Raw genomic sequence first — 10,658 nt, 5'->3', positions numbered from 1 at the left:
ACACATGCCCCCTCCTTGGAAGCCCCGAGAAAAGAGGGGTGAAAGGAGGGGGCTGTGGAAGGAGCCAGCTAACCGGCTGGTCACCTTGGCAACTGGGCCTGTTTCCTGAAGATGAGCCTGGCTGGAGTGGGCATAGATGGGAAGTGAGAGCACCACAGAGGGAACCAGAAAACAGAGAAGAGGACTGGAGGGGCCCAGCCTTGAAGATTGGAGCTGAGGGAGTGAAGTCAGGACCCTGACCATGCTGTGACCTGAGTCAAAGTCCCCAGGTCATCTTTCCAGATGACACTGCCATGGTCCCTGTTCCCATTCCTAAATTTTCCCCACAAGGGCTTCCTGTCCTAGTACAGGCTACATTCTGGAAGTAGTCAGTGACTCAATGCTGACCTCATGTGGCCAGAAAAGGGGCTGCCAAACACCTGTTACGGTTTAGAGCCAGACACTGGACTGGATTGAGGTATGTTTTTCCTTAAAATCAGCCTCTGTACGTATGAGAGAGGCGGTCCCTGCACACTCCTGAGTTCCTGTGTCCTTGCAGAGAGCTCAGATGTCCCCAACCCCTTAGACCTTCAAAAAGAAAAGAAAGTTTCACTGAAAACATTTTTAAAGTTTTGGATTAGGAACAGGAAAACGCAGCTCTACACTTTCAGATTGTTTGACCTTGGGCAAGCCAACTCACCTCTCTGGGACTCAGCTTGCAACTTTAAAATGGAGGTGATTTTGAACCCAAGTGGTTAGGGTTGTACTTTTTGCTCCAGCCTTTGAGGTTGGGAGAGGAACAGGTCAGGGGAGGAAGTTGAGAACATCTGAAGTCACACTGACTCCAAGGGAAGGAGATGCCTCAATTTCCTTGGGCTTTCCCCTCACGGCTCCTCACTGCCTCATGCTCAACACATCCTCCCCACTCTGGTCGTCGGTGGGGATGGAGAGCAGTGGGTCATCTCCTCCCTTCTGCCCTTCCCCCTCCCTTCTCCATCCACTCACGCCCTCCCCAAACAGAGACTAGGTACTTCTCCCAGCCCACTTCCCTTCCCATCTCCAGTTCAAATGGAACCTCCCCTTCCTCTCACCCCACTGGGTAGTTGGCCCCATGCTGTGCCTCTCTAGCACCCTGTTTTCACTCCTATCTTAGCCCAATCACTCTGTGTTGTAACTTTGAGGGGGCTTTTTGAAGGCTGGAACCATGGGAAAATTTTTTTGTTGGGGAGGGGTGTTGTTGGTTATTACTGTTACTGTGATACTCGGTTTTGCTTCCAGCAGAGAGAACGATGTCAGGCATTTAGGAGAATCTCCATACATGTTTTTCAAGTGAATGAATAAAATGAGGTTTCATGGGGATGGTGGTAGGGAAGCTGCTTAGCAGCTGCCCGTGCACACCCCAGCTTCCTTCCCCCAATGCCAGAGATGGAAAAGGGAGATGTTTTCTTGGGGATGACCTTCTCAGTGCATTGCTGGAACTTGGGGTAGGGGATAAATCATGGGGCAGTGATCACCACGTGAGTGGGGTTTGCCTACATCCTCCTTAGCCCCAGGGAAAGTAGGGATGGGGAAGGAGGAAAGATGTGCTGGGGCTGGGGCTGCCGAGGGAACCTCAGCAGAGTGCTGCCCAGCATATCTCGGGCCTCCCCATCCTGGTCCCACAATAAGGAACTAAACTTCCCTAACCCGATGTCACCACCCGAGGCCACTGTTTCATCCCTGTGAGGAATGACCCCTCTGCTTTTTTAGACAACAGTTTTCCTGAAAAAAATCACTTTCAAAAAGCACATCCTGGGCTTTCCTGGTGGTGCAGTGGTTAAGAATCCACCTGCCAATGCAGGGGACACGGGTTTGAGCCCTGGTCGGGGAAGATCCCACATGCCCCGGTGCAACTAAGCCCGTGGGCCACAGCTACTGAGCCCGCGCACTTAGAGCCTAGTGCTCCACAAGAGAAGCCACCGCAATGAGAGGCCTGCGCACCGCACCGCAACGAAGAGTAACCCCTGCTCGCCGCAACTAAAAAGCCTGCGTGCAGCACAAGACACAACGCAGCCAAAAATAAATAAATTTTTTTTTTAAAAAAAGCACATCCTCATGTCCGATTCTATGTGATCTGGGAAGTTGACACAGGAGACTCTCTATCCAGGACCCAAAGGGAGAAGTTCTCCTTTAAAGACATGGGTGTCCCCTTTGTCTCCTGGAAAAGCAAGAGAAATTGAGAGCAATGGTCAGGAGACAGGTAGCAACGCTTCCCCGTCCCACCTCCCACGTGCCCTCCCCAGAGGATGCCCAGCTTGTGCAGATGATTAATAAATATTCCTTTAAAAACAAACTAATGGGGTCTTACCTGGTGGTCCAATGGGTAAGACTATGTGCTCCTAATGCAGGGGGCCCAGTTCGATCCCTGGTTGGGGAACTAGATCCCGCATGCATGCCTCAACTAAGAAGCCCGCATACAGTCGGCATGCCCCAACTAAGAGCCCGCATGCTGCAACTAAAGACCCCGAGTGCCACAACGAAGATCCCGCGCGCCGCCACTAAGACGCGGTGCAGCCTAAATAAATAAATAATTAATTTAAAAAAAGATCCTAGGAAGCATTTAAAAAAAAAAGAATAAATGAATGAATGAGAAAAATGAATGAAGAAACAGGAAGTGAAGGAAAGAAAGAATGCATGGAATTAACAAATGGAATGAAGAAGGAAGGGGGAAAGAATGAATGGATGGTTGGATAAATGAATGAATGAATGAATGGGTGAATTAACGCACGAGTGAGTCAGGACCGGGGAACCCCTGACTCGGAGCCAACGCAGAGGGCGGGGTAAGGGGGATTCCGAAGGGCGGGGCCTCGGTCCGGAAGCGCGGCGCCTGCCGGGGGCGGGGCCTGAGGGCGGGGCGAGCGAGCGCCTCAGACTGGGCTACCCAGCTGCCCGGAGTAGCGGATGCCGAGGACCCCGCCAGCGTTCCAAGCCTCTCCACGCTTCTCGCCGACCCCTCGGGCCCCCGCAGCCCGGGAAGAAGGCCACTCCGGGCCCAGCACCCGCTCTGCAAGGCGGACCTGCAACCCGGAAAGGCGGCGCGGAGTCGGATTCTGCTCGGACCGGGCCCCGGCGGGCCGGCGCCGCGGGGATGTCTGAGGCGCGGAAGGGGCCGGACGAGACTGATGAGAGCCAGTATGACTCGGGCATCGAGTCTCTGCGCTCTCTGCGCTCTCTCCGCTCTCTGCCCGAGCCCACCCCGGCCCCAGCCTCTGGGCCCTCAGACGGAGGGGGCCCCCAGCCCTGGACTCATCCTCCGGGAACCGCCAAGGAGCCAGAGGAGAAGGAAGATACAGATGGGGAGCGGGCTGACTCTACCTATGGCTCCTCATCGCTCACTGAGCCCCTGTCCTTGTTGGGGGACCCCAAGACCGAGGACCCAGCCCCAGACTCGCGGCTTCCCGCCGCGGGGGCGCTGAGCCCTCAGCAGCTGGAAGCACTCACTTACATCTCCGAGGACGGAGACACGTGAGTATGGGGGCTAGGCTAAGGTAGGATCCCTTCCTCCCTCCCAATGCTAACTCGGGATCTCCCCCAGGAGCCGCAACCCCCTATGTGAGAATCCCTCAAGGCACCAGCCCTGGAAGGGGCCGTCCCCACTCTCTCTTTCAAACTTAACTCTCAACCCACTTTCTGTAGCCAGGACCAGTCCGGAGGACCTGGCATCATCTGCATGCCCCACCTTTTGGCAGGGCCCTTACCAGGCACCTGGAAACACAGCTAGCATCTTGGAAATCTATCAGTAACCCATCCCTAGGAAGAGAAAATTCCCCTGACCAGCCCAGTTTTGTTTTGTTTTGTTTTTTCCTTACTGGGGGACAGGGCGTCCTTGTTTGCTCAATATCTGGGATTCCCGGCCTCTGACCGCAGAATGCCCTGTTTCAAGGAACAAGAGGGGCCAGTTACAGGCTGCCAGTGGGCCCAGGAAGCTGGGGTTGGGGGTGCTGCCAGGGTGCATTGCTGAGTCTGGCCCTAAGGAGGAGGAGGTGAGCCAGGCTGGGGCACCCTTGCCCCAGCAGACAGACAGGCGGCTGGCTGCCCCAGCTAACTTCCTCCTCTGCTGAGAAAGGGGAAGTGAGGGCTAGAGTCAGCCTTACCGACACTCTCCACCTCCTGAGCCCCACAAGTCCCCCTCACTGTCCTGTGTGACCCCTTTACTTCATCCTTCCTCCCCAGGCCCAGGTGGAGCTTGGTGGAGACTGGGCTGGGGGGCAGTTGAAGTAAGAGACAGTTATGTGGCAGGGACTGGCCAGTTGAGGATTTGCCCCTCGGGGAGAAGAAAACACCGACAGGAGAGGGGGTGGCTGGGATTTGGGGGGGTGAGAAACAGAGTGGAGGGGAGCTGGGGTCCCAGATCTGGGATGCTGGAATGAACGGGGCTGAGGAGGCAGGAGATATCTGTCTTGACCTGCTTTTTTGGAGATGCAAGCGTCCTGGGTGGCCTTTGAGAAAGATAGTCTCTTGACCCAGTGGGTGACCCTAGGCCTTTTTGTACTCTGTGTCCAGATCACCAGCCCTCAGGCCCACAACCAAGATTGTGCGAGCTCCGTGCAGAATACCTATGGCTGACCTTTGACCCAGGGAGTGGCAGTTTCTGAGCCCGCCCTCCTTTGTTAACCTCCCAGCCCCTGCCTTGACCATCTCTAGTAGAGACAGATGTGGTGTCTAGACCCAAGGGAGGTTGGGGGGAGAGGTGTCAAGACTCCCCTGGGGGTTCCCTGAGAGGAGGGGGCACCTTCTTCCCTCCAGAGGTGTCTGGGCTGTGGGACATATGGAAATGGGAAGAGGAAGTGGGAGGAGGGGAGACTGAGGGAGAGAGGGAGGTGGCTGCAGGAATGTGACCAGAGAGCAGGCCCTGGCCGAGGGGATTTCCATCGCGGTTCCTCCCTCCCTCCGTCACTCTCTCCTGGGCCTCGCCTGCCACCAGAGCCAGCGCCCCTCCCACCCGAGCAGCCCCCTCCCCAGCCCAGACGGGCCTTTCAGCTGAGCTACCCGCCTGTCGAATGCCCTGAGGCAGCTGTCCCTGGCCTAGACCCTCCAGCTCCGGCTTTCATTTTCCCCACCTGATGTGGGGAAACCCCAAGGCTGGAACTTCCCCTCCTAGCCACCCCCCGCCCCCCAGGTTACGGCTCTTTATCCCCCACCAAGCACACATTTTCTGCACTGCCAGACCTCCCCTCGGAGGCGCGCACGGGAGCGGGGGCCCTAGGTCAGGCCCCTCCCACGCCCCGCCGTCTGAAGAGTGGCCCTCTGGCCGCCCCGTGGAGGGCAGCAGGATAGGGTTCTGCCCTGCTTCCTGCTCCTCTGCCAAGAGCTTCTGTCTCTTGGAATGTGTTTCTGAGGGGGGAGGGGAGTGATCCCACCCCTGCCCTCTCTGTCCTCCCCGCTGAGGCGGGCAGAGATGGGGAGCCCAGCCCTGGAAACCCCCTCTGCACCACCCCAGCAGCTTTCAGTTTGGCTTTGAGCCTGCAGCTGCCCGGCAGAGCCCTGGAGCCAGAGGGGAGCGGGGTGTGGGCAGGCTGGACAGGAAGGACCTTGTCCCGTCAGCACCCTGCCCGCACTTTCCCTCAGCCAAGGCCCTCCTGAAGGCCAGAGATGGGAACTTGGAGCTCCCACCCCCGGGATCCTGGCTTCCCGCACCAACCCTCACTTCCTGGCCCAAACTCTCACTTCCCGCACCTCCCGTATGGGTGGCAGCTTAGACATTGATGTGTTCCTTCTAACCCCAGGACCCCAGCCCACTCTCTGTGGCCTGGGCCCTGACCCCAAACCTTGGCTCTTCCTCCCAGGCTGATCCACCTGGCGGTGATTCATGAGGCCCCGGCTGTGCTGCTCTATTGCCTGGCTTTGCTGCCTCAGGAGGTCCTGGACATTCAGAACAACCTTTACCAGGTGGGTGGAAAGAGTGGGCTGAGCCCGGATACCTGTGTCTGTCCCAGCAGCCATCCCCAGCAGCAGCACAGCATCCTTAGGCTGCTCTCTCAGGAAATCATATGCCAGACACTGGGCTAGAAGCTGAGGATGCAGAGAGGAGTAAGAAACAGCCTCTGCCCACAAGGTGCTCAAGCCTGGGCTAGGGGACTCGTGTCAATACCTAATTACACAGCATGGTGACAAGAGTTGTGATGGAGATGCGTGCCAGCTGCTGTGGGAACCAACGTCTGTGGGAAGCAGCCAGGGAAGGCTTAATATGAGAGGTGACTCTTCATAGAGCATTCAAGGAGGAGTTTGCCAGGTGGAGACTGCCTGGTGCCTCTGTCTCCTCCCCCCAACCTCTCCCCATCACCTAAGGTAACAGAGGTCTCCCCAGAAGGTGAGATACTAGACACTGCCCCCCACTCCATCCTTTCTCCAGGGGCTTAAGCGACCTAAAAGGAGAGCAGGGGGCCACTCCCCTCACCTTGCCTCCAGAATTGGGGTCCCAAGAACTTGGTGGGGGGTAACAGAAGGAAGACCAGGACCATAGCCTTTATAAGCAGTCCTCAAAGAAGGTGCTGGCCTCTGGCAATTTCTGTGCCCACGCTAGCATGTTCCTGGAAGTGGGAGCATGCTGCAGTGGCCCTGTGACCCTCTCTCTGTGCCTGCAGACAGCACTCCATCTGGCCGTACATCTGGACCAGCCAGGTGCAGTTCGGGCCCTGGTGCTGAAGGGGGCCAGCCGGGTGCTACAGGACCGACACGGCGACACGGCCCTGCATGTGGCCTGCCAGCGCCAGCACCTGGCCTGTGCCCGCTGCCTGCTGGAAGGGCAGCCAGAGCTAGGCAGAGGACCGCCTCACTCCCTGGACCTCCAGCTGCAAAACTGGCAAGGTGCGGGCAGCCTCAGGGCCCATGAGATGAGGAGGGGACAGGAGACAGGGACCCCACTCTTGGGGAAGGGAGGGTCACAGCTTGTCCATTGATGATGCATCTCCAGTTCTAAGCACATAGGTACTCAGAATACCTTTGCTTAAAGAAAGAATGAATGGACAAATGAGTGAATGAATGGGTTCTATTTCGAATTTATTGAGAACTTACTGTATGCTAAGCAGAGAGCTAAACTTTTCCCTCAAGATATTCAGTTTAATAGAGATTAGATGAACTCATTAATTTATTCAACAAAAATGTACTGAGGGCTTTCTATGTGCCAGACACTTGTAGGAGCCAGGCTTGCATCTGTGAGAAAAACAGAGAATGTCTGAGGCAAACAATAAACATAAGAAGTGAGTCCTCTAGGAGGTTAACGGGCAGTCACTGCTGTGGAGACAGTAGAGCCGAGTGAGGGGACTGGAGTGGCGGGGGGTGATGTGATTTTTAAACAGGGTGGTCAGGGAAACCCTCGTGGAGCCCGGACATTTGAGCAGAGATTTGAAAGAGGTGAGGGGTGTGAATCTGAATCTACTTCTCTAAGCAGAGAGGGGCCCAGGCCAGAAAGGAGCTAGCAAAAAGGCTAGGGGAGCTCATGGGAGGAGGTGGCCCCTGGGGAGGGGCTGGGGGCCTGAGGATCCAGAGAGCTCTCAAGAAGGTGGCTTTTGGATGCGGCCTGAAGGCAGGTAGAGTTTTAGGAAAAGTGAGTGAGTGAGTGAGTGTGTGTGTGTGTGGGGGGGGGAGGGAAGTGTGTGTATGGGGGTGTGGGGGGGCAGGGGGGTGTGTTGGGGAGGGTGTATGGGGGAGGGTGTGTGTGTATGGGGGGGAGTATGCGTTGGGGGAGTGTGTGTGTGCATGGGGGAGGGTGTGTGTGTTGGGGAGGGTGTGTGCATGGGAGAGGGGGTGTGTGTTGGGGGAGAGTGTGTGTGTGTATGGGGGAAGGGAGTATGTGTTGAGGGAGTGTGTGCATGGGGAGGGGGTGTGTGTTGGGGGAGTGTGTGTGCATGGGGGAGGGTGTGTGTGTTGGGGGAGTGTGTGTGCATGGGGGAGGGTGTGTGTGTTGGGGGACGGTGTGTGTGGGGGGGTGTCACTCAGCAACCTGACCCCTGAAGCGTGAAAGTTTCAATAACATGACACTGAAAAGGTGGAAACTTTGAGTTCCTTTCCCCCCAGACTTTTGAGGGGGTTTTTGGGTTTGTGTTTTAACAGTCCTGTGATCAGAGGCACTGAGTGGGCAGGGAGTCCCTTGGGACTGAGGGGTAAGGGAGGCCCCTGAAGAAAGGGAGAGAGAGCTAGCTGGTGGATGCAGCCCCCACCCTCACCCCATCCCAGGTCTGGCCTGTCTCCACATCGCCACCCTGCAGAGGAACTGGCCACTTATGGAACTGCTGCTGCAGAACGGAGCTGACATCAACGCACAGGTGAGGCAGCCAATCAAGGTGCTGCCCAGCCCAGGGCCCAGGCCCGGGATGCTTTCTCTTGAGGGCCTTGGCTGACACCCTTCTTCCCCGCCAGGAGGGCACGAGCGGGAAGACAGCGCTGCATCTGGCCGTGGAGACCCACGAGCGGGGTCTGGTGCAGTTCCTTCTCCAGGCTGGGGCCCGGGTGGACGCCCGCATGCTCAACGGGTGCACACCCCTGCACCTCGCCGCGGGCCGGGGCCTCAGAAGCATCTCATCTACCCTGTGCGAGGCAGGTGCCGACTCCCTGCTGAGAAACGTGGAGGACGAGACTCCCCAGGACCTGGCTGAGGATGTAAGAGGCAGACACTCGGCTCTGCTGTCCAGGACCTCCCTTGTGGAGACAGGCGCTGTAATAGCTGAAAGGGTCAAGGAGTTAGGAGCCCAGGGTGTAAATCACGGCTCTGCCGCTCACCAGCTGTGGGACCTTGGGCAAGCCTCTGCCCCTCTCGCAGTCTGTGTTCTTAATTGGTCAGGACCAGGGGCCCAAACTTGGACTCCTACAGGAGCCGTGCAGCTAAAGCGCATCAGAGAAGCAGGCTGGGTGTAAGAGAGCCAGGTGGTGGGGCCTGCGGGAGACCAGACAGTCTTTTGTCTGAAGGTCACTCTACTCAACTTCAGCAGATACTTGTAGAGGAGGAATGTGGGCCCAATATTCCCAGGTCTTGGAATTTTTTAAGACAGATGAAACCTAGGTTTTCTGTAGAATCTTTCCCATTTTTAAATGTTTGATTTAAAAAAATATTCAAAATGTTTTGTGAGTACCCTTTACCAACACCCTCCTCCCAAAACAAAAACAGGCCCTAGAAGCCCTGGGGGACCACTGTTTTGGGGGTTAGTAGGAAGATTTGTTCCCTGATGTCCTTCAACGACACTTGGTGGGGAGGAAAGGGCCCAATAGGTCTCCCAGCCCCCTTCCCCCACCACTGCCTTTGTCCACAGGCCCTGATCTTGCTTCTCTCCATCCTCTTCCTCAGCCCTTTGCCCTTTTGCCCTTTGATGACCTGAAGATCTCCGGGAAGCCACTGCTGTGTGCTGACTGAAGCCGGGACAGGCTCTAGGGCCCCGGACGCTCCTCCCCTTCCCATCTGAAAGCTGGAGCCACAGCTGCTACAGTCTGGGCCCAGGCCATGTGCCCTGGGGACTGCTGAGGCCAGAGCCTGGGGCCAGCACAGTCCCGAGCTGAGAGGAGGGACCGCAAATAAGAGAGCCAGTCTGGAAGGAAGAGCTTCCAGGTGGATGGAAGGACCCCCAAAGCCCCAGGCAACCTGGGCGAAGCCTGTTTACCTCTGTTGAAGATGGCGGGGCTCTTGCCTCTACCCACGTGGGGTCAGCTTGAAGCTGCCAGCCGGTAGGCAACATGGACTCTCCTGAGTGAGGAGAGACACTGAACTGTGAGTGAGCAGGGCCCTAAAGGGTTCCATCTCACTGCTGAGGAGGACTTTGAAACACTGTTGTTTAAAGACTTCACACAGAAGGCCCTGAACTGAGCCTTTGGGGATGGGGAAGTTTCAAGAACATGACACTAAAACAGCAGAGACTTAAACACACACCCCCCGCCCCACTCCCGCCCCGAGTTGTTTTGTGCGTGTGCCTGTTTGTGTGCATTGGGGATTTTGAGACAGGCCTGCCCTGTGACCTTGTGGTGGAGGCAGAGAGAAGGAAATTGTCACTTGAGCAAGGTAGGGCCTTGTAGGGAGGATAGGGAGCCTAATGGTCCTCAGGCCTCTCTGTCCAGCACAGTCCCTTGCCCTTTCTGTGGAAATGCAGTTGGATGGAGGAAGAGAAAGAGGAGTGAGAAGATGCAAGTGGGAGGCCTCACCACGGCCCTGGAAGACCCTGGAGAGAAGGGCTAGCCTGTGGAGGGTGACACGAGGGAGCGTGGCTTCGTATGTTGTTTTCTCTCATTCCACATATGTTTGAGGCACCTGTTAGGTCAGGCCTATGCTGGGATAGAATATGTGGGAATAAAACCGTTTCTGGCCCCTTGGAGACCTAGTCTAGTGAGGCAGCCATTAAAATCATAAACATCCAAATAAATATGTAATTGCAAGTCGCGATGGAAGGCAAAGAATCGTGGGAGGGAGAGCAGTGGAGTGGGTGTAGGGCCATACTTTGGGTGGTCAGGGGAGGCCTGAGTAGGGGTTTAGGGGAGAGCTTTCAGGGGAAGGCTTTTGGTGAATTAGAAGAACTGAGAGCAGTGGGGCTCTGCAAGGTGGGTGAGGGGGCAAGGTAGACGGGGGCCAGGTCACGCAGAAAGAACCTCCGAAGGTCATGAGGATGCGGGGACAGAACTGCTGCCCAGCCCCCGAAGGAAGGAGACATCTTCCTGCCAGA

The 10,658-nt window shown here is 56.6% G+C and overlaps 1 protein-coding gene across 1 annotated transcript; it reads left to right on the top strand.

Annotated features, from left to right (window-relative positions):
- The first annotated feature begins 2,874 nt into the window (after positions 1-2,874).
- On the top strand, positions 2,875-10,313 carry NFKBIE (NFKB inhibitor epsilon). Its single transcript, XM_004267526.3, has 6 exons — positions 2,875-3,483; positions 5,805-5,907; positions 6,603-6,825; positions 8,194-8,282; positions 8,377-8,616; positions 9,299-10,313. The coding sequence occupies exons 1-6, from the start codon at positions 3,107-3,109 to the stop codon at positions 9,362-9,364; spliced, it is 1,098 nt and encodes a 365-aa protein (XP_004267574.1). The 5' UTR covers positions 2,875-3,106; the 3' UTR covers positions 9,365-10,313.
- The last annotated feature ends 345 nt before the right edge of the window (positions 10,314-10,658 follow it).

This window comes from Orcinus orca, chromosome 10, assembly GCF_937001465.1.
Source record: "Orcinus orca chromosome 10, mOrcOrc1.1, whole genome shotgun sequence".
Taxonomy (NCBI): domain Eukaryota; kingdom Metazoa; phylum Chordata; class Mammalia; order Artiodactyla; family Delphinidae; genus Orcinus; species Orcinus orca.
The sequence above is the reverse complement of the archived record's forward strand: the minus strand, read 5'-3'. Positions and strand labels throughout refer to the sequence as shown.